General features: G+C 35.5%; 1 protein-coding gene across 4 annotated transcripts in view; it reads left to right on the plus strand.

The window, feature by feature from the left end:
* The window catches only part of WDFY3 (WD repeat and FYVE domain containing 3), a 270313-nt gene that overhangs the window by 109445 nt on the left and 138531 nt on the right, over positions 1-22337 (plus strand). For all 4 annotated transcript variants that reach the window (XM_065914495.1, XM_065914492.1, XM_065914493.1 and 1 more), the window contains exons 5-10: positions 2141-2250; positions 5995-6156; positions 10334-10526; positions 11731-11917; positions 13582-13748; positions 21069-21536. In XM_065914495.1, the coding sequence (XP_065770567.1) occupies positions 2141-2250; positions 5995-6156; positions 10334-10526; positions 11731-11917; positions 13582-13748; positions 21069-21536 (1287 nt within the window). The remainder of the gene's footprint in view (positions 1-2140; positions 2251-5994; positions 6157-10333; positions 10527-11730; positions 11918-13581; positions 13749-21068; positions 21537-22337) is intronic.

The raw sequence follows: 22337 nt of genomic DNA on the forward strand, positions 1-22337 counted from the left end.
GGGTCGACTCCCATGGTTTTTTTTTTTCTAGAGGGGAGCAAGAGACTATAAATCAGTGAGTGTGAATACAATAACTTCAACACTTATGAGATACTGAATATCAGAAGTAAGCCAGGCTTCAGTTGACTTCTCTTTTCTAATAAAAATTTTCTATCACTGTCTTTATCTTTTACAAGCTAGACAGCCTGGATTTGAATATAAGTTCTGTCCCTGACTAGACAAATTACTTATCCTCTCCATTTCTCAATTTATGTTGCAATAAGAGGTAGCTCAGCCAGTAAAGAATCTTCCTGCAATGCAGGAGACATGGGTTTGATCCCTAGGTCGGGAAGATCCCCCGGAGAAGGGAATGGCTACCCACTCCCGTACTCTTGCCTGGAGAATCCCATTGCCAGAGGAGCCTGGTAGGTTCCCAGTCCATGGGGTAGCAAGAGTTGGACATGACGGCGACTAAACAACCACCCTCCACCAAGATGTATAAGAATAGAAAGTAACTTACTGGGTTTTTGTAAAGATGAAATGAATTAAATCTACAAGTACTTAAAACAGTCCTTCTTATACAATTAAGAGTCAGTACAAATAAGTAGCTAAAAAAATTTACCCTTTAAAATGTTCTTTCAAATGGGAGTATATAAAGATGAAATATGCTGAGCACAGTATTATACATAAGTCTCATATTATTCAGTTATTGAATAAAACTCTTTTATCTTTATTGTCTTAAATGGAAGAAAGCAGTACTTCTAAAGTAATCTGAAGTGAGTGAAGTCGCTCAGTCGTGTCCGACTCTTTGCGACCCCATGGACTGTAGCCTACCAGGCTCCTCCATCCATGGGATTTACCTGGCAAGAATACTGGAGTGGGTTGCCATTTCCTTCTGCAGGGGATCTTCCCAACCCAGGGTCTCCTGCATTGTAGGCAGATGCTTTACCACCTGAGCCACCAGGGAAGTCCTAATCTAAATTCTGTTTATTCTGCATCCTGCATCTTTATAACATGTGTGAAGTAGACTGATGCTGATGCTGAAACTCCAGTACTTTGGCCACCTCATGCGAAGAGTTGACTCATTGCAAAAGACCTGATGCTGGGAGGGATTTGGGGCAGGTGGAAAAGGGGATGACAGAGGATGAGATGGTTGGTTGGCATCACCGACTCGATGGACATGGGTTTGAGTAAACTCCGGGAGTTGGTGATGAACAGGGAGGCCTGGTGTGCTGCAATTCATGTGGTTGCAAAGAGCCGGACATGACTGAGCAACTGAACTGAACTGAACTGAAGTATACATTGGTAACTTAGCATGTTGGCTTAGAGTGAAGAGATTGGACTTATTTTTTTACTTTAATTCATCTTGTATATCAGTATGAAAATTGATGAACTTTATACTGATAAAATTAAATGCATGGTTTCGGGTTTATCCATTTTCCCTTATCCTTAAAAATATAATCAGCTAAATTGACTTTCACTGATTTTTCCAACACTACAGTTCTATGAATGACTTCCTCATTGTTTCTAGCTTCCTAATGTCAGCTGCTCAGGTCACCCCTTGTGCTTCTCACTGAGCCAGCCTCTTAATTTGTTTTACCCATCACTCTCTTTGCCTTTCTAGTTTGTCATACACATTACTCTAGATTAATCATTTTAAAATAATCCCTTCGTCATCTACTTTGTTCAAGAAACTACATTAGCTCCCTCTTGCCCAGAGAGTCAAGTACAGACAGCCCCGTAGCTTACCTTCCTTCATAAATAGGCACTTTCTGTCACTACTGTTGATATTAGACAATATTCTCAGCATATGCTCTTCTAGAATGTGAATGAACCCTGTGTTATTACAGTTCTTTATCTTGATCATTCCTCTGGCCACACTTTGGTTTTAAAGCAGTATGCCTAATCTCTGCTTCTCTCCCTTCCTCTATTTTCCAGACAGACATGTACTTGTTTTCCAGGCAAATTTAACTCAAATTTACCTTCTTCCATGACTTTTTTTGACTAATTTGTGACATACTTTTTCTTAAAGTGTATCAATTGACTTTTATTTTTCTGTACTAATATGATAATATTTGCATATACCAATAAAACATTACTTTCTTTAACATATTTTACATGTGATTTATCTCCACCTAATGATTTTCCTTTGGTTTTATAGAGGCTGCAAGTCGGGCCATAGTCCAGTTCTTGGAAATCAATCAGAGTGAAGAAGCCAGTAGAGGTTGGATGCTTCTGACAACAATTAATTTGTTAGCATCCTCTGGTCAGGTGAGATCTTGCTTTTCATGTTTGAAGCATCTCTCTTTATCCTCTTGGAATTTTTTCAAATTAAATTTATCATCATATCCAAGTAAGATTTTATGATAATCATTGTATTCTCCTCCTCCCCCTTGCACATTTTTCTGTGCTTCTCACAAGATCTCTGTAAGGAAGTTACCATTTCCATTTTACACATGAGGAAATGCTTAACTTAGAACAGTGTTTTCTGTCTTTGTCATTAGAGTGTGTGGCCCCGTTTGTGTAGCACACTGGGCAAAGAGATGAACTCCTTGCAGCTGGACGGAAGGAGCCCAGGATGTCTGGCTCCCCAGGCCCAGCCCAGAGTTTCTGTAACCTGTGTTAGGGAAACTTTGCCTCAGAAGAGTCATCTGAAATTCATCCAAGGTCACTTAGCTATTTTCAGGATAATATGTATTACCGTCCGACTTGATTTATTCTGGAGATTGCTTTTTTCCCCTTTAAATCAGCTTTAAGCATTTGTCATGATACATGTGGCACGTAGTCATTTATGTGCTGTTCGAATATCTGATCTGTGACCTGTGATGTTTTGGAGATGAAGGAAGTTTATTCAACCATCTAAAATCTGGAGTAGAATTATCTATCAAAATTAATACCAATCTTGAGAACGACTTTTGTCTAAATTACAGTGGGCTTTCAAATACCTCGTGGATCACAAAAGTAAGTGTGACGTTGATCAGACTACCATGATAGGCCGCGGGAGAAACAGTGCACCTTTCTTAGTAGTGATGTCCTGATTCCAATTACTATCCCGGAATAATTACTAGCCCACTAGAATAATTACTAGCCCAGTTGAATGTTTTTCTTTTGGAATACCCTGTTTCCCTCTTTGTTTGCTGGATTTTTGTTTTGTTTTTTGTTTGTTTTATATTGGAGTATAGTTGATTTTATAATATTGTGTTATGTGTTTTTTAAAGCAGAGATGGAATAAGACTCAATTTGTCCTGATTTACCTGAGGCTATCTGAGTTTTAGTTTAGCATAGAAGGCCCCTATCCCAGGAAACCCCTCAGTCCTGCACATGTGGAGATGTTTATTCACCCTGAGTACTAAGTAACCTTTCATATGGTCCTGAAGTAGACCAATGTTTTCATGTATCTGTGGCCATATCAGATGGCTATCAAAATACCAATTCTGCTTGCTATTGATGATAGCTGTGTATGACTCTACATTACTGTACCAAAATGTGGTTGGGCTAAGCATAACATGTAAAATGATAGTGTTTAATTGGAATATATGTAAGCTTTATTCATATTTTCTGTAGATGTTCCGTTTTCCTTCCTTAATTGTGAGCATGGACTGCGTTCTACCATAACACCTAGAACATGGTAGAAAGTCAATAAATGTGTATTAACTTACATGTGCACACACGGATAGACCAATTTATAAGCATAAGAAAAGAATCAGGAGAAAAGAATCACTTAAGAAAAATTTACAGGTGTTGCCAGTTACCAGTTTGGATATCCAGTTGTACTTTCAATCTGTCTTGTCATAAGATGAATAGTGATGTCATTTTGATTGATACAAAGGGACAGCCGGTAATAATCTAACTGGCAAAAGAGACATTTTGAAAGAAAATTCAGCGTTACATTTTGAGCTGACATTTTGGTTTGCATGCTGTTTTCTGTTAGCAGCAGTGAGTTACAGAGATGACTAAAACATGGTCCTGAGTCAACAGGTAGATGGCAGGTGAAGTGGATGAAGCTCATACCATGAAACGCAGCAATGGGCTGTATGTGGTAGTATGAAAAGGGAAATGTGGGAGGTGTAAATTTTGCAGGTGAAGGTAGGAGGAAAGATGAGGACTTAAGTTTCAGGTATGAACAGACGTTTCAACTGAGAGTCAGATGGAGACATGGGGTGTCTAGAAATAATAAAAGGTAGGTGAGATCAGGAGAGGACTTCCAAGCGTTGGAGGAGGGAAGTGATGGTGGATATGTAGAAAGGGGCCAGATGGTGGGCAGGATTGTTCCTTAGGCACGCTCCTCCCCTCACCTGGCTACTGCGGTAACTCAGGCCCCATCTATCTTGTGGGGTTTTCTGTACTAGTTTCCGAAGTACTCTCACTTCCCTGCTCTTTAATCTATAGTCTGTACTACCAGCAACTGATTTTCTGAAATCTGGTTCTATTACTCCTTCATTTGGAACACTTCACTAGGTTTCCAGTGCCCACAAAATAAAAGTAAAATTCGAATGGGAGACCACCTGCAGAGAGCATTGCGCATATACCCACTTGGGGACCACTTAACGAGCTCCCTAACCCAGGACAGGACGTGTAAGTAATGAGCCTTCCTTGTGAATGAAGGCTCATACAGTAATAAAATCTATCTTGTAAGGTTGACTTGAAAAACAGATGAGAGCATGTATTTAAACTGCTTAGCCTTAAGCCTGTTATATAATAAACACACATTAAAGACTAGACATTATTGTGGTTTTTCAGGAGTCAGCAGTTTTGGACTCTGGTTCCTGAAACATATTGTACAAATGGCCTTACCTTCTGTGTATCTTCCAGGTGACCTTTCCCTTCTGGTTTTAATTCCTATCCTTCATGCCACTCTTGGCAGTGTTGATTATTCCCTTATTTTATTAGCCTGGATGTACTACCATTGTTACACTCAAGAGAGTACATCATAGTTATTGATGAACTTGTTTCTGCTGGTAGAATACAGCCTTGTGAAAGGCAGGATTCCTTCATCATTTCACACCAAGTTCCCAAAACACTGACTGGCATATGCTATCCGTTCAGGGAATGTTTAATAAAAAAGTTAATAGACTAATAAACACATGATGCTAGCCTGTTGATCTCCAACATGGGAAATCTTACTCCAAATTGTACCATGGAAAGATTTTGATAATTTTTATAGCATGCCTCTTTTTTCCCCCCATACTTCTTAACAATACTGAAATGTTCACCATAAGGTCTAAAATTTCTTCCTCTAGCAATCTTTGAAAATAATGTACAATTCTGTGTCAGTGATGGCTATATCCTTCAAGTGCCCTTCCAACCTAAGAATCTGCAGTGAGAATAAAATAAAAGTAATAGTAAGGGAACTAATACATAGTTTAGTACATTAATGTATCTTTGCATTCATTACATAAACCTCATAGTAACCCTAAGTGATATATACCATTATATAGATTTTATAGGAGATAAAGATGAGGCCTAACAAAAATTAGCTTGCTCAAGTTTATGGTTAAGTTCCTTTCTTCTAAATCTTAGAGCTTATGTTCCCTGGAACATGCTGCCTCTTAATAGTCAACTTAATAGATACCTTAGTAGATGACAAAGTTCTCAGTATTTGATTAAAGCAAATTTGTCCAGATAGGAAATGAGTATTTGTCATTCATGGAGTCTTTTAAATTTTTTTTCAAGCCTTTGAAAAGTTGTTTTGAAGTATAATTTTCTGGCTTAAAATTTGTGAGCTTATTTAGGTGCAACAAGTACAGTTATTGGCTTCCCTGGTGGCTCAGATGGTAAAGAATCCGCCTGCAATGCGGTACAACAGGTTTCGATCCCTGGGTGGGGAAGATCCCCTGGAGAAAGGAATGGCAACCCACTCCAGGATTCTGGCCCGGAGAATTTCGTGGACAGAGGAGCCTGGCGGGCTACAGTCCACGGGGTTGCAAAGAGTCAGACACGACTGAGCGTCTTTCACTTTCATAGTACAGTTGTGTCTGTCTGTCTACTCACTTTATTTATCCATTTGTTTTCCAGAAAACCGTGGACTGCATGACAACGATGTCAGTGCCTTCCACCCTGGTTAAATGTTTATATCTGTTTTTTGACCTTCCACATGTGCCTGAGGCAGTTGGAGGTGCACAGAATGAGCTACCTCTAGCGGAGCGGCGGGGACTACTCCAGAAAGTGTTTGTACAGGTATGGAAGGGGCTGTGTCTGGTCACGTAGCCCACCCTCTTTTGGGCGTAACAGGGGCGCTCCTTAAGTAGGTGTTCTGCCTGTCCCATTTTCTGTAGTGCTTCTTGCTATTTATTATGAATTGACTTTCTTTTATCTAACTGGCATATTAACTGAGTCTGCCCGTTTCTTTTGAGGAATATTTGGGTGAGAGATTCACAGGTTTGTTACTCTGAACAGATTCTGTCATTAAGATTACCTTTCATAAAGTAAAAACATCTCTAAAATGAACAAAGCAAGGAACACTTTTATTAACAGTGCTATTAAGTTTTGGGTAATATTTCTTCTCGTGTCAAGAAATTCTGTCTTGTTGCTGTCTAAATATAGGAAGTCCTTAGCCAGTAAGTATTTAACTTAGAATAAGACAGTTTGTTTTAGTGGCTACTGCCACCTCTTCCGCTCCCTGTCTGTGAACCTTCTTTCCCCCTGTGGTCACTCTTCTTTTAATAATTGCATTAGCAGAGTAAGTGAACTGTTGTTGGCTAGTCTGGAAATATTGTCATCATTTGATATCCATTCTTGGCAGAAAATTTTCAAAACTATAAACATTTACAATATAATCTATCCATAGGAAATATGGTATTTAAAAATATATGTTTGACATAGAAAGATAAATACTGCATGATTTTATTTATTTGTTAAGAGATCAGACTTTTAAAAGTAGATTGTTGGTTGCCTGGGGCTGGGAGGTGAGAGAAAAGAGAATTGTTTTCCAGGGGATCCAGAGGTTCAGTTCTGCGGGAGGAAAATGTCCTACAGATGTTTTGCATAAAAGTGTGCATGTAGTTAACATCCTGTACTTAAAAATGATTAAGAGGGTTAAATTGTTAATGTGTTTTTATGCCTCAATTTAGAAGACTTACACCTATTTGAGTCCCATTTTATGAAATAAGATGCCAGTTTGTCATCTCTAAAATGAAAATAATACCTGGCTAAAGGATTTGGGGGAAGAGTCAATGAAATAACACCTAAAGCTGTGCTTCTCTACTTTAGACATAGCAGACCTGAAATGCAAAAATTTATTTTTCTGATAAATAAGTTTGATTTCTGCTGTTGCCTCCACCACTTTCATCATCAATGAGAGGAGGAGGAGAGAACAGAGAGGACGCTGGATCTGCATCAGGAGCAGCAGAGCCAGGGACAGGTGATGCCGGCACCTGTGTCACTGGGGTGGTTGCTCCAGGAATGACTCGGCTTTGCTGAAGTCTGTGTGTGCTAAGTTGCTTCAATGTGTTCAACTCTTTGCAGCCCCATGGACGGTGGTCTGCCAGACTCCTCGTCCATGGAATTTTCCAGGCAGGAATACTGGAGTGGGTTGCCATGCCCTCCTCAAGGGAATCTTCCCAACCCAGGGATCCAACTCACATCTCTTATGTCTTCTGCTTTGGCAAGTGGGGTCTTTTACCACTAGATTTCCCAAGTGACTCAGCTGTGATGAATACTGCTGCCAATTGCAAGAGACAAGGGTTCAATCTCTGGGTAGGTGAGATCCCCTGGAGAAGGAAATGGCTACCTGCTCCACTATTCTTGCCTGGAAAATCCAACGGAGAGAGGAGCCTGGTAGTATATATTCCATGAGGTGGCAGAGAGACAGACTCATCTGTGCGACTGAGCCCCCACACAGCAGTGAAGATGGGGGAGAGGGAGAGTAAGACAGATTAGAAATGAAAAGATAGGATTATCAATAAAATACTAATTCAGTGAATTTTTATTGAACACTTGATTTATTAAATACTTTCGTGCTAGCAGTTAACATCTCTATCTTGTGATCATTTGCAAGACCTTCTAATGACTTCAGAGCTCTTGTTTTCCTCCAAAATAATAATGTGAGGGAATGGCAGAAATGGGATTAGAACTCAGGTTTATCTAATCTCTCAACTAGAATGGAAGAGAATGGCAATGGGAAGAAGTAAAAGAGTAAACCACATAGGAATTAAAGCTGTTTTAAGACATGGCTGATGAAGAGAGTGGGTTAGTTTTTGCTGATCAGACTAGAGCCCTGATTCAGTAAAGTCTCTCTGAAGAAGTAACACCTTAGACAATAAATGGAAGCTGGTAAGTAAGTAGCAAAGATTTCTTCTAAAACTTAATTTTTTTCTATATCTGAAAGCAGTGGGTGCTGACTTTGAACTGAATGTTTTCATTAATTCATTCATAAAAGGATTCATTTTAGTATATTGGAATCATTGGATGTTAAAGGAATATTAAAGGCAAAGTGGAATGCAATAGAGAATTTAAATGAAAGGCTTCATTTACACTTGTTCCACACCTGGTGCCCGGCAGTGATCAGAACCCTGCTCTCCCACCATCTAGTCCAGGGTTCCTTCAGTGCATCAGCTTAGCTTTTTTCATTCCTTATCACAGTCCAGACATTGTTTTCATCATTTTGTCTGAAAAACCCGATGGACACAAACTTATTAAATGTTTTCAGAATGCACAGTGTTTATTATAGATAAAATCCCTGTGTTTATATTTTGTGACAGATGGTTTCCTGGGACCTTAGCAGTTGGTAGTGCTTCATGTAGGCGGTTTTTTTTTTTTTGTATTTGCATTGATGTGGCCAATTACTGCGCTGGCACACTTGGCTGGACATTGTAACAGAATCCCTACCAGTAGAAGTGCTTAGTGTAGGGACTGAAGAGGAATGAGTAGATTCTTCAGTTTTCTCCTGCATAAAAATGAAAAGGTTATTAATACTAGATTATTTGTAAGAATTCTTTTGACTTGGAAGATTAAGAATTAGTTATCTTAAGGGTCAACAGCAAGGAATTAAATCCAACTTATTTTTGAGCACAAGGATTTGACTTGGAAAAAAAGATTTTATTTTCAAGGTTTGTTTTTATGTCACAAATTAGAGAAATGACATCTGTCCCTCTAATCACATATGGGCATGTGAAAACCAGCGAAAAGTATAATCAGCAATAGACTCTTATGAGTATATATATGTATATATTTTTTTGCTGCAGTTATCTTTATTTTCATATACCTTTTTGTTACATTTAATACATGTGGGAAGAGGTACACATATTACATGTATTAATAAAAATTTGGTATTCAGCAATGTCTCTAGGCATTTTTTTTGTTGGGAGGTGGGAATGCCTGTACTTTATAAATATTTTGTTGTTCACTGAATTCTTAATCTTTTTTTCCCTGATATTTGTCAGCTATGAATTAGAAATTCTTGTATCTGAGTAAAATTTTGCACTGAAGGAAATAGGAAAAGGCAGACCTAACTTTCTTAGACGAAACATGATACTTCAAATACTTTTTCTATAGAATAGTTTCCCCCAGATAGTGAAATACTCATTTTATTTTATTTTATATATTTTAAAAATATTTAGATGAAAAAATATAGCACAGAGAAGGAAAGTTAACTTTTTCTGCCACCACACTGAGATTAGAAGAAGAAAGGTTTTTGGAGGGCAGAAACCATAGCTTCATTCCCCAAGTAGCAGGCCTTTAATGCCATAAATGGTTGTGCAATGTGTAGCTTGCAAACCATAGGTAAGGATTAAGTTTTCATTCCAGAATTTAAGAAGTGTTGAGTCATGCTTTAGAAGATTTTTGGCTACTAGACATAATTAATAATTCTGAATTAAGATGACTGTATTATTATAATGTCCCCTTCTACTTGTATAGAAGTTGGAAAAAATTGAAAATACTTTTACTTTTAAAGACATGTTTTTATTTTCTTGTCTCCCTGAAAGTGTCCTTTTTAGAGAAGAAAATTACATTTCACCTATGGCAAACTAAGAATTAACCTTCTAAAACTGGAATGTTGACCTTAAAAGTTACTGTTGATTTATTCCATTTCAGGGTAGGGCAAAACAGTACCCCCTTTAAAAAAAAAAAAAACCACCATGGTGAAGTGAAGATGGTAAACAGGTAACTTAAAAAAAAAAAAAGCTGATAAAAGTAGAGGTGGTTAACTGTCTTACCATAACACACTTGTAAATTATAGGTGTTTTTTTTTTAATGTTGCCTAACTTAGAGCTCTCATCATTGTGGCTTTAATGATAGCCCTCAACACTGACCCTGAACTTGCAGAGTTTTGAATAATCAGATCTAGTCCTTTTCTAGCCCCTGCCTTTCCTCCAATCATTCATTCATTTATGTACACATTTTCTTTGTTCTTTAGATCTTAGTGAAACTCTGCAGTTTTGTTTCTCCGGCCGAGGAGCTGGCTCAGAAAGACGACCTCCAGCTTTTATTCAGTGCAATAACCTCTTGGTGCCCTCCCTATAACCTGCCTTGGAGGAAGAGTGCCGGAGAAGTCCTTATGACCATATCCCGTCACGGTCTCAGTGTCAACGTGGTGAAGTATATTCACGGTGACTGTCTCGTAATGTATTCATTCTAGATGCTCTGAATTTCGTCTGCCTTTCTCTCCTCGTATGATGGCAAATTTTTCTTGTTCAGTTCTCCAAAGATTCTATTTTAAATGAAGAACTATATTTTCCAGGAGAAAAAAATTATTTGTGAAGCATTTCAAATGTAAAAAATTCTTATGTTCCCAATAATGGATATCCAGGAGAGTTAAAATAACCTTACCTTTAAGTAAATGATAAGTCATAATAATTATACAAATTCCACCTCATTGCCTCTTCTTCCTTCCTCTTTTGTGAACTGAAAAGAGATTTTTTGAGATGCTATAGTTCAAACTCTTTCTGAAGATATTTCATAAGTAGACAGAAAATCTGTCCAATGAGGTATGAATAAAATAGATTCTTTATCAGCACTGAAAAGAAATTGTCCATTTTTTTAGCTCATTTATATAAATATGTGTCAACTGTCCCTTAAAATGAGTCAATCGGAGAAATAGGAGACAATTGTAGCATCTTAGATGTTTCTTACCTCTATTCCTGTGTTAAATCTTCTTAGTTATTGTTATGTGACCCTGGATTTCTTAAGACAGATTAATATTTTTAAAGATAAGAGAGTGAAAGTCTTCTTTGAAATGCCTCCAGTCCCAGAAGTCATGGGATGTAACTATGTTTTAAACTAGTACATATATAATACAGACAAAAATTTGAAAATTTTATTTCCTGAAGTATTTCTGTATCTTAATAGTCTAGATGCACTCTAATTTGAACTTTTAACTAAATAGATTTTTCTTCTTAAACTTAGAGTTTTTAAATTTTTCTCCATTTTTTGTTATATTCATATAAAGGTCAAAAATATCATTTGGCAGCAGGCAGTCATCTTTTTTAATAATAAAACTTCTAAATATGATGTAAAACTATTATAAATGTCAACCGATTTTCTTTCCTTTTTTTCCCCCCCAACTGATTTTCAACACTTCCTATATTACTCTTCGTTTACTACTTAGAGGTAGAGCTTCCCCAGTCAATTTGAATCTTATATTTGTTTTCAGAATGTGTACCATTTATCTTACCATATTTTATAAATATACTAAAATTTAATATTTCATTAAATACCAGTTAAGAATGAAGTTTTCTTAAGCATTTGACATAAGTTATATATATATACACACACATATATTTATTCAGTTCTTTATTTTCTTTGTTTTTACAGAAAAAGAATGTTTATCTACGTGTGTTCAGAATATGCAGCAGTCAGATGACCTTTCTCCCCTAGAAATTGTTGAGATGTTTGCTGGGCTTTCTTGTTTCCTCAAAGATTCCAGTGATGTTTCCCAAACTCTTCTGGATGATTTTCGGATATGGCAAGGATATAATTTCCTTTGTGATCTCTTGCTTAGGTAAAACCCCACAATATAAGAATGTATTTTAATAGTCTACCCAGTCTTCTCATCAAAGGAAGCAAAGTAGTTTGGGGTTATAGGGTAAAAGAAATCAGCCAATCACTTTTGTAAGGTATACTTTATACTCTTAGCTTTAATCACTTCTATTCTGTCAAGAGAGTACAAAGAGTGAATTTAGAGTTAAATTGGAAAATGTAGGTTGCACATGTGGAGTCAGTGGTTAGATGTGAAGAAGAAATCTGCTCTTCCTTAGCAGCTGAGGGAGAAGAGTTTGGATGAACTAATTAACATCTTCCTGAAGTGTTAACTCTTTGTGCTTAATTATATTTTTGGTTTTCCTTAATAGTAATATGAATGCTATCAAGCTATTAATATAGTTAGTAGAAAGAATAATTTTGCAGAATGAATGAGATGCTGAAAATGTATATACAAAACATAGTAGTCAGTCTAAAAGTGTTTTTCTAGCCTTCTTTTTCATTCCAGATGTTGCTTACATATACTGGAAAAACAACTGGTTACAAGTTTATTAGGAAGAAGATACTCATGTTAGTCGTTCCCAGGCTATTAATTAGTTTTAAGTTGTTTGATTTACTGTAAACCACTGCTGTTTTGTAAACTTTTAAGTTCTAACACCAGTGTGACCTAGTTGCTGTTACTTAATAGTAGGCAACCCCCAAGAATATAATTTTGCACATATAACCTAATTTACAAGTGAAGACATGTGAAAGTTTATGAAATAACTATTTGACATTACTGATTGATGCTGTCCTTTGAGAATTCCAGAGTCTTAAAAATGTTGGTAACTTGTTGCAATAATTTCACCTATGTTTATTGATCCTAAAGATACAATTCTAAATGCAGACAAAGTTTTATGTATATTAGTGCTCCTGAACTCTGATAGCTACTAGCTGTCCCAGTACCCACATCTATGGTTGATTCTCCATGGCCATTAAAAAGCATATCTATGGTGAGTTTATACTAACATGGGGAAGCATGTACATAACACTAATGAATGAAAAAAACAGGTTACAGCATTCTGTGTATAGTATAAAAATATTTATTATTAAAACTTTTCACATTAAGAAAAAACAAGTTTAAAGGAATTAAGTTTGTTTTAAAAAATTGTTAGACTCTCAAAACTTTATTTAAATGTACTCTAGTGCCAGTATTTGAGTTAGTTAATGAAATGCAGATAAAGTCTTAGAAATCTTCCCCTAGAATTCACTTTTTAAAATTATTAATGGAGAAAATGTCTTAGGAAAGAAATGGTTAATAAGATTTTTGGTTGTAAACAGTGAAACTTATAACCTTAGAGCCTTAGGGTACTTAAGAGATATTTAATCTAATCCTTTTATATTAAGAAACTTTCTACCAAAGATTGGTGATTTGCATAAAATAATAACCCTTAATGGCAAAAGCAACATTTATCAGGTGTTCTGACTATTGGCATAATTTCTTTCAAATACACCATCATATCTCATACTTAAATTTTCAGCTTTATAAAAATATCATGTGTTTATATAGGAAAAAATATATGAAGAAACTTCTTGTAGTGGTCTGTACATTTATTTATTGCATATAAAATTGAAATTTTCTTTCTGTATTAAATTTTAAAATACAACAGAAGAGAAAACATATTTGCTAAATCATACTTTTCCTAGATTGGAACAAGCAAAAGAGGCAGAATCCAAAGATGCCTTGAAAGATCTGGTTAATCTGATAACTTCCCTAACAACATATGGTGTCAGCGAACTAAAACCAGCTGGTGTTACCACAGGGGCCCCCTTTTTATTGCCTGGATTTGCAGTACCTCAGCCTGCAGGCAAAGGTGAGTCTTCCCCCCACCCCCGTTCTGAGCCACTCAAAGAAATGAGGAAAGAATGAATGTATCCAACTGATTGCTCTTTATTTGTGTTATTTATATAAAGGTAATATGCTGTTTTCCATTAAGGCTAGTGCTTTTTATGGTATAATTTCTTGAATGACAGTCTTTAGCAGATAAAATACTTGAAAATAATATGAAAATATCATAAAAACAATGAAATTTATATTTTAGTATTTCATTTTAATATTCAAACAGTTTAATAAGTCAAACATGCCTCTGCTGAATGTTGGCACCTCACACACTTCCGCTTTATGTGCATGGAACTCGAGTCACTCTGTGCCTGTCTGTGTAAGATGGATATAGACAGCACAGGTGCAAACACTTGTATTTTACTAAGCAAACCTGAGTATAGAGAAGTTACATTACATACTTTGAGGTCAGAGAATACATTTTGTAATTCAGGTTTCCTAGCTTTGACTTTTCTCACCTAATAATCTACTAAGAAAACTTATTGTATATTAATAACATTTAATTATGTAAGAGTGCAAGTTTTATAGTTTATGTAATTTTTTTAATGCATACTAACCATTCTGAAAGAATGTGAACCCACAGGCTTCTAATAGTTCTTTTCACATTATTGTTACATACTAAATATTCAATGCTGTGATGATATTTGCATGTAAAATTTAGCCAGAAAATATCATCATATCTGGTTATTTCAATTTCACAGCACATTATCTATGTATTTTATAATGTAGAACCCAGTAATTATAAATTCTTAAGCCTATGAGAATAAATAGATATATACTAGAATATACTAAATTTAATTTACTGGAGAAAATTATATTGAAAGGTCATGACTTAAATTGAAGTTGTTGTACTAACTTCCATAAGATGTGCCCTCAGGTTATAGATTGTAGAAAACTTTTTAAATAAAATCTAGGAGTATTTTACAGAGCTGTTCAATATTTTATTTAATAACAATATTAAATTAACACTTCTAAATTATAGACTCAAGCTTAAATATTCCTCAGTTAACTCTTTCTATGCATTCATCTAAATATAGCTCAGTAATATAATTTTTATTTTAGGTTTCATTATTTTATTTGGTTAATCAATCTGATTGTGACACTGAGACAATATTTAGTTACACAGTAGTATAATTTTGTAATGAGAGAATTAATGCAGCTAAATTAACCTTCCTTATATTTCTGTCTGATTTTGTCTCATCTATAACAGGGATAATATACGTATAACCTAGCACCTCTAGGGATTATTTTGAGAACTCAGCAACATATGTCTATGAAAACAAGGTTAACTAGAAGGGACATTGCCCTAAGAGTCAAAACTCAGGTTACACATAAGTGGCATAACCTTCCTAAATATCAACTTCTTGAGAAGATTGATGTAATATCCTATAAAATGAATAGATCAAGCTAGATCATTTTGAGTTTCATTTATGACTCAAAATTATCTTTCTCATGGCTTGTTTATGTGGAGTTATATGTAGACTCAAGGAGATACTAATGGTTTTATCCCACATAAAGAGATATGAAATATGGGGGTTTTTTGCCAGCAGTATTGAGGTATAATTTGCATATATTAAAATGTATCCGTTTTAAGTGTTGGGTTTGAGTTTAGGTAAATATTTGTGGTTGTGCAGTCACCACCATAATCATGATATGGAATATTCCATCCATCTAAATCTGATGCTGGGAGGGATTGGGGGCAGGAGGAGAAGGGGACGACAGAGGATGAGATGGTTGGATGCCATCACCGACTCAATGGACATGAGTTTGAGTAAGCTCCGGGAGTTGGTGATGGACGGGGAGGCCTGGAGTGCTACAGTCCATGGGGTTGCAGAGAATCGGACACGACTGACTGAACTGACTGAACTGATCCATCGAAACGTTTCCTTGTTCCATTTTATATTCAGTCCCCTCTCATCACCCCCTTACCCCGGTAACCACTGATGTGCTTTGGTTTTGCTATTTCTAGAATTCCATAAACTAGACTCCTAAATTATGTAGTTTCGTGTATCTGGCTTTAGTATTTCTCCATGTTATTGGATGTATCTGAAGCTCTTTTTTAATTCTGAACAGTATTTCATTGTTTAAATATCCCGCAGTTGTTTATCCATTCACCAGTTGATGGTGTTTATTTAACTATCATGAATAAAGTACTAGGAACATTCATATAAAACAAGTCTTTTTGTTGACATACATTTTCATTTCTTTGGGGTGGTAACCAAGCAGTGGAATTGCTGATTCATATGGTAAATGTATGTTTAACGTTATGAGAAACTGCCAAACTATTTTCTAGTGTGGCTGTCCCATTTTGCGTTCACATCAGCTATGTAATGAGAATTTGTTTTATAGTCTCAAAAATAGTTGGTGGTGTTAGGCTTAATTTTAGATATTTGAGTGTGTAATAGTATATGTTTGTTTTTTTTTAATTTACTTTTTTCTAAATTATTTCAAGCTTTTTTCATATCCTGTTTGTGTCTCTACTTTGGTTCAGATCTCTGTGTCCAGTGTTTGATAGCTTTGTTGGTTTTATTGGAATTTTTAGAGTTCTTTAGATATTCTGGATAAGTCCTAGGTATGTTCTTTTAGTCTTGACATGCCTTTTTTTTCTTGGTAGTATCTTTGAAGACCAAAAGTTTTAAATTTCATGAAGTCTAATTTAGCACTTTTGAAATATTTTATGGGTTTTGCCTCATATTTAAGAAATCTTACTTAACCCACATTCACAATTATCTTCTGGTTTCTTCTAGGAGTTCCACATTTTTGACTCTTATATTAAAGTCTATTATACATTTTAAGTTAATTTTTGCATATGGCTGGAAGTAAGGTTTATTTGTTTTCCCAGTACAGATATGCACATGTGCTAGGACTCTTTGTCGAAAAGATTGTATAACTATATATCTGGAAGTCTTCTCAATTCTGCTCCATTAATGTGTCTGTCCTGAAGCCAATGCTGCTTCAGTCTTGATTGCCATATCTTTAAAGTCTTGAAATAGAATCATTTAAGTTGTCCAAGTTTGTTCTTCCTTTTCAAAATTATTGTGGCTATTCTATGTCCTCTGAACTTCCACATAAATTTAGTAATCTTCATGTCAATTATTGAAAACAGAAAAAGCCTGCTGAGATATTGATTGGGAAGTACATTGAACCTGTAGATCGATATGGGGAGAATTGGCATCTTAACAACATTGAGTCATCCAAATTCATGAGCATACAGCTTTCCACTTATTTGGGTTCTGGTATTTTCTCTCAGCAATGTTTTATAAGTGTCCATTGTATAGAACTTTCCTTCTTGTTGTTAAATTTATTCCTAAATATTTTTTTTGATAATGTGAATGAAACTGTTTCTGTTACTTCATTTTGGATTGCATGTTGTTAGTTTATAGGGGAGATAATGGACTTTTCACAGGGATGGAAATAAGAAAATATGGATGTGACAATGCTGTGTTCTTTACAAATTTTAACTCTTTGGTTTGGACTATTTGTAAGTTGGATCTGTGTATATTCTGATATAGTCGATACTGTTTATCTTACTTTGTGTCAATTATTTCTTCAGGCTACTTTGGGGCATGTTTTCTTCAACTTCACTGGTTTCCCTTTCATTATTTATGAAAAGAAAATTCCTGTTACCAAGGACTTTTCACCCATTCAGTGATAATTACATTTAAAAGAGAAAACATGAATATATCTACCTTATGTTGCTCTACACATGGATACAATTTAGCTACCTTATTTTTATTGCTGGTTTTAGATCAAGTGAAATAATATATAAATATAAGATTTTAAAGGAAAAAAGTAAACTGAGTTATTAGTGAAGTTGATAAGCGTATCTGTTTGTGTAAAAGCTTGAAAATGATTCCTATTTCTATCTTACATAGTAGAAGCTTTATAAACCTTTTTATCCTCACCAGCAGATAGATTTTTTTCTAAAGAAGGAAATTAAAGAACAATGGAGTAGTCTTGTTTAGTAACCACTCCGTGGTGGTTTTTTACCTTAACTATGCTAGTAACGTCTTTGCAAGGTTGTACTCTGTAATTCAGAGCTCTCTATAGCTTTCACATTTGTTCCCGAAACACAGAGTGCTTTAAATATATGTTTTAATAGAGAATATGTCTCTTTATAAAAAAAAAAGACCATACCTATCTTTTTCAGAACTCTTCTGTGACTTCACCATTACAAATGTTTTCTTATAACACATCAATTCTCATGACATATTAGGCAATATTAAAGGATAATGTATTTTTCCTTTTCTTCATTTTTGTTCACGCTAGTAACCAAAGTGCCCTGCATTGTTCATCACGGGTTTACTTTGAAGGGATTTTTACCTATGCTGGTTCTATCCTGGATGCAAATGTGGCCAGTGCTGATGCTCAGTTGGCTTGCAGGAATAGAACCCTGAGGATTGTTTGCAGCCAGGTGCCATTCTGATTGGTCACTCACATGTATAATTTGTTCATTATTTTCTGTCTTACACTTACTAAACGTTTATTAGTTTCCTTCCTCTGGTAACGGCCCTTTTGCCACCACCTTAGTTGATGCTGTAGAGATCACTCACCTGGATTACCATAGGTGTCTTTTTTTGTTTGTTAATAATTCACTTCTTTGGCTGCACTGGGTCTTAATTGCATCATGTGGACCTTCATTAAGGCACATAGACTCTCTCGTTGTGGAGCCCACAGGCTCAGAAGCTGTGAAGCTCAGTCTTGGTTGCTCCGTAGTATATGGGACCCTACTTCCACGACCGGGGATGAAACCCATCTCCCCTGCACTGGACCACCAGGGAGGTCCCTTATAAGTGTCTTTTTTTTTCTTTCAAATTTTATTTATTTACTTATTTTTTAATTGAAGGATAATTGCTTTACAGCATGCATTTGGTTTCTACCAAACATCAACATGAATCAGCCATAACTGGGCCTCGGTAACAACCTAGAGGGGTGGGATGGGGAAGGAGGTGGGAGAGATGTTCATATAGGTGTCTTTTTAACTGCTGACCTTTCTATTCATTTCTTTTCCTCAGCTCTATCCTCTCAGTGTTACGTGGAATCTTAACTCCCGTGACCTGGTATCTGAAAAACAATATTCAGTGTGTTTACTAAATGAGTGTTTACATTTCTTTATTCTTATTTCGTTTTGCATTTTGCTTATGCTTGTACCATTTTAGGCTCTTTTTTCAAACATAAACTTTTCCATTTTACATTAAATTCTGAATATAGGAAAACTCTATTCTTTCTTGTATATACACTTATTCTTCTAAACCTTAGAATAATTCATTTCTTTTGTTTCTGCTTGTATAGGCTTGAGAGTAATGAGATGGTGATTGTCATCTTTTATAATGATTTCCTTACTTTACCCTTATTTTAGTTATTTGTGCGCTAAATAGATTTTAATCAGTTAATGCAAATTTTGAAACTTATACAGGATACATCTGTTTAGTTAAAATACTAGAGCACAGATGTGTCAATATTTAAGGGATTTTCCTATCTTGTATAGAGCAGCCTTTTTAATCACCCTTTAGATCTAAGTATTCTCCCTTCCCCAAATTAAATACTATAGTAATTTAATGGCTATGACAGTCCTAAATAACTACTCCTGATATCATCAGCATTTAAAATAAACTTCAAATCTGTATGCCACTAGTTTTGGAATTAAAATTAAGTCATTCCTTTAGATAATTTTTCCAGATAGAAAGCCATATTAATAGATTCTGTTTAGTTTCACTGTATATGTGCTACGTGCTTAGTTGCTAAGTTGGGTCCGATTCTTTGTGACCCATTAACTGTAGCCCTCCAGGCTCCTCTGTCCATGGAATTCTCCAGGCAAGAATGCTACAGTGGGTAACCATTCCTTTCTCCAGGGGATCTTCTGACCCAGAGATCAAACCTGGGTCTCCTGTGTTGCAGACAGACTCTTTATCTTCTGAACCACCAGGGAAGCCCATTGAGGTTGGTTATCTTTTGTCAGTGAAATCACTTAAAATTAGGTTTTAAAAAAAAGCAACCAGATAATGAAAATGAAACTTGAAAAGATCCAGTTTTTTCACATTACATCAAGTTCATCTCCTTTAAACTCTTTTCTTAAAGGTGAGAATTGATATTGTCACACAGCCAAAAGATGGAAAATATTGATTAGAGGTATTCTTTAACCTTATTTGTCACATATAGTCAGATTTTAGCGTTTGTATGTTCATCATTCTGTCTAAGCTTGGGTTTTAACTACCTGCAGGTAATACAAAGTTAGCGATATCCTCAATAAGAACAAGCATAAAATTAATAAAGAACTGGAAATAAAGATTTGGCATTTGCCACACGTGGATAAGTTTACATGTTGTAAACAAACAGAAAGTTAAAAATCATATATAGACTGAAGAGATTTTTTAATCTTTGCCTTTTCAGATAATGTCCAAGCCACAATGTCTGAGCAGTCTTTCTAACCCATTTTATTGTTTTTCCTAGTTCTGTGTTCATCCTCTTTCAAAAATCCAGCTTATTCTGTAAGGCACTGTGTTACACTCTTGCAGATGCTCTCTCTATATATATTCCTAATGGTTGTGAACCTGAGGACAATTTTTATAGGCAAAGTCTTGTTTTCATTTGCCTTACATACTTCTGTGTTAATTTCTTTATAAGTATTTTCAGTGATTTACCTTATAAGAGCTATTGTATACATATTTTTTTTTCCAGTTGGTGTGTTTGAAAATCAGGTATTTATAAATGTAGCTAGTAGCTGGCCATAAATTGCTTTAACAAATGTATATGTAAGGAAATTGTACTTGTGGCTTGAAACAAAGTAAATTTCCAAATTAAAATTTATCAAAGTTGTAGTGTTGTAATTAAAAATGGAAAGCTGGAACTCAAGGGTATTTTTCCCCCTCCTGTTTCCTGCTGCCATCCTTGCTTTTCTCTTCGGCCTAAAAGTCTTTTCAGATTGTGAGGTAACTGTCTTTATAGTCTAGGACAATGTTACAGATAGTAAAAAGCGACACTCCTGCACATTTCCAAACTCTGAAGCCTAGACCTATATAATTTGCTTTATTCTTTTGAAAACCGTCTGATGTTTCAGTGTATACTCTTCTGGAATCAGAATATTGATAATACTGTATTAAAAGCTTAATCACTATTACTCACTTTTAATTAAATGACTGACCCTGATGAAGAAAAAGACCTTTTGTGAAAACAGGAAGTATTCTTAGTGAATAGATGACAAATGTTACAGTTCATTATCTGCTTAAATAGATTACTTTGCCATGATGAAAATATCACATAACACCTACTTTTGTGTTCTGGTTTTCTACTTTAGGTCACAGTGTGAGAAACATCCAGGCCTTTGCAGTTCTTCAGAATGCATTTTTAAAAGCAAAAACCAACTTCCTCGCCCACATAATTCTCGATGCCATCACAAATATTTACATGGCCGACAACGCCAACTATTTCATCCTCGAGTCACAGCACACACTGTCACAGTTTGCAGAAAAGATTTCTAAACTCCCAGAAGTACAGAACAAGTACTTCGAGATGCTGGAGTTTGTTGTTTTTAGCTTAAATTATATCCCTTGTAAAGAACTTATTAGTGTTAGCATCCTCTTAAAGTCTAGCTCTTCTTACCACTGTAGCATTATCGCGATGAAAACACTTCTTAAGTTTACACGACATGACTACATATTTAAAGATGTGTTCAGGGAGGTGGGCCTTTTGGAGGTCATGGTAAACCTTTTGCACAAATATGCTGCCCTCTTGAAGGATCCAACTCAGGCACTAAATGAACAAGGTAAAGCGTTTTCCCTACTTCTAATTTTATTTGGCAGAGGAGTTTGGGCAGGGTGTTTTGTTCATGTTTTGTCTTTCATTTGGTTATGGATTTGAATTACTTGATAATGTGCATAATTGTGACATCCTTGTGAATATTTCCCACAAGTTAAAACTTGTTCACTCAACCTCTATTAGGGAATTGGGGAATGGCAGGGGAGGAGACAGAAATATGTCATGGTGGAAGAGAATTTAAGATAAAACTGAGGAAACCATTTATGATCCACATAAGTCTTCTACTTTGTTAGGAAATAACAAAAAGCTTCTAGAAACAATTGGGATGTTTAGGTGGCTCAAAATGTTTATTAATTATAGAGAGCACATTAGTTTGATATATCTTTTTAGTGATATTTATGCACATATATATTAAGCACCTTAAATTTGATGTTCCTTGTCCTTTCTGATAAATCTGATAAAAGCATAGTAGTGTCTGGCACTTAGTATTATATGTGTTGAATGAATTAAATTGAACAGACAGTACTACTTACAAACGTTTTTTTCCTCTTTGGTGCATTAAAACCTAGCATTCTTTTTTGTTGACACTTCTTTGATTAGGAAAGCGTCTGTGAAAAGGATACATTTTACTTTTTAGATAACTGTAGCTTTCTAGCCATACCAAAATAAAATCTATAAACATTGACTTTACTTTTGGTAGCTGGTAGTTTAGACATATGTATCATTTTTTTAAAGGTTATATTGAGTCAGCCCAAAAGTTCTTTTGAGTTTTAACATCTTGTGAAAGAAACCAAATGAACTTTCTGTC

Source organism: Muntiacus reevesi, chromosome 22, assembly GCF_963930625.1.
Source record: "Muntiacus reevesi chromosome 22, mMunRee1.1, whole genome shotgun sequence".
Taxonomy (NCBI): Eukaryota; Metazoa; Chordata; class Mammalia; order Artiodactyla; family Cervidae; genus Muntiacus; species Muntiacus reevesi.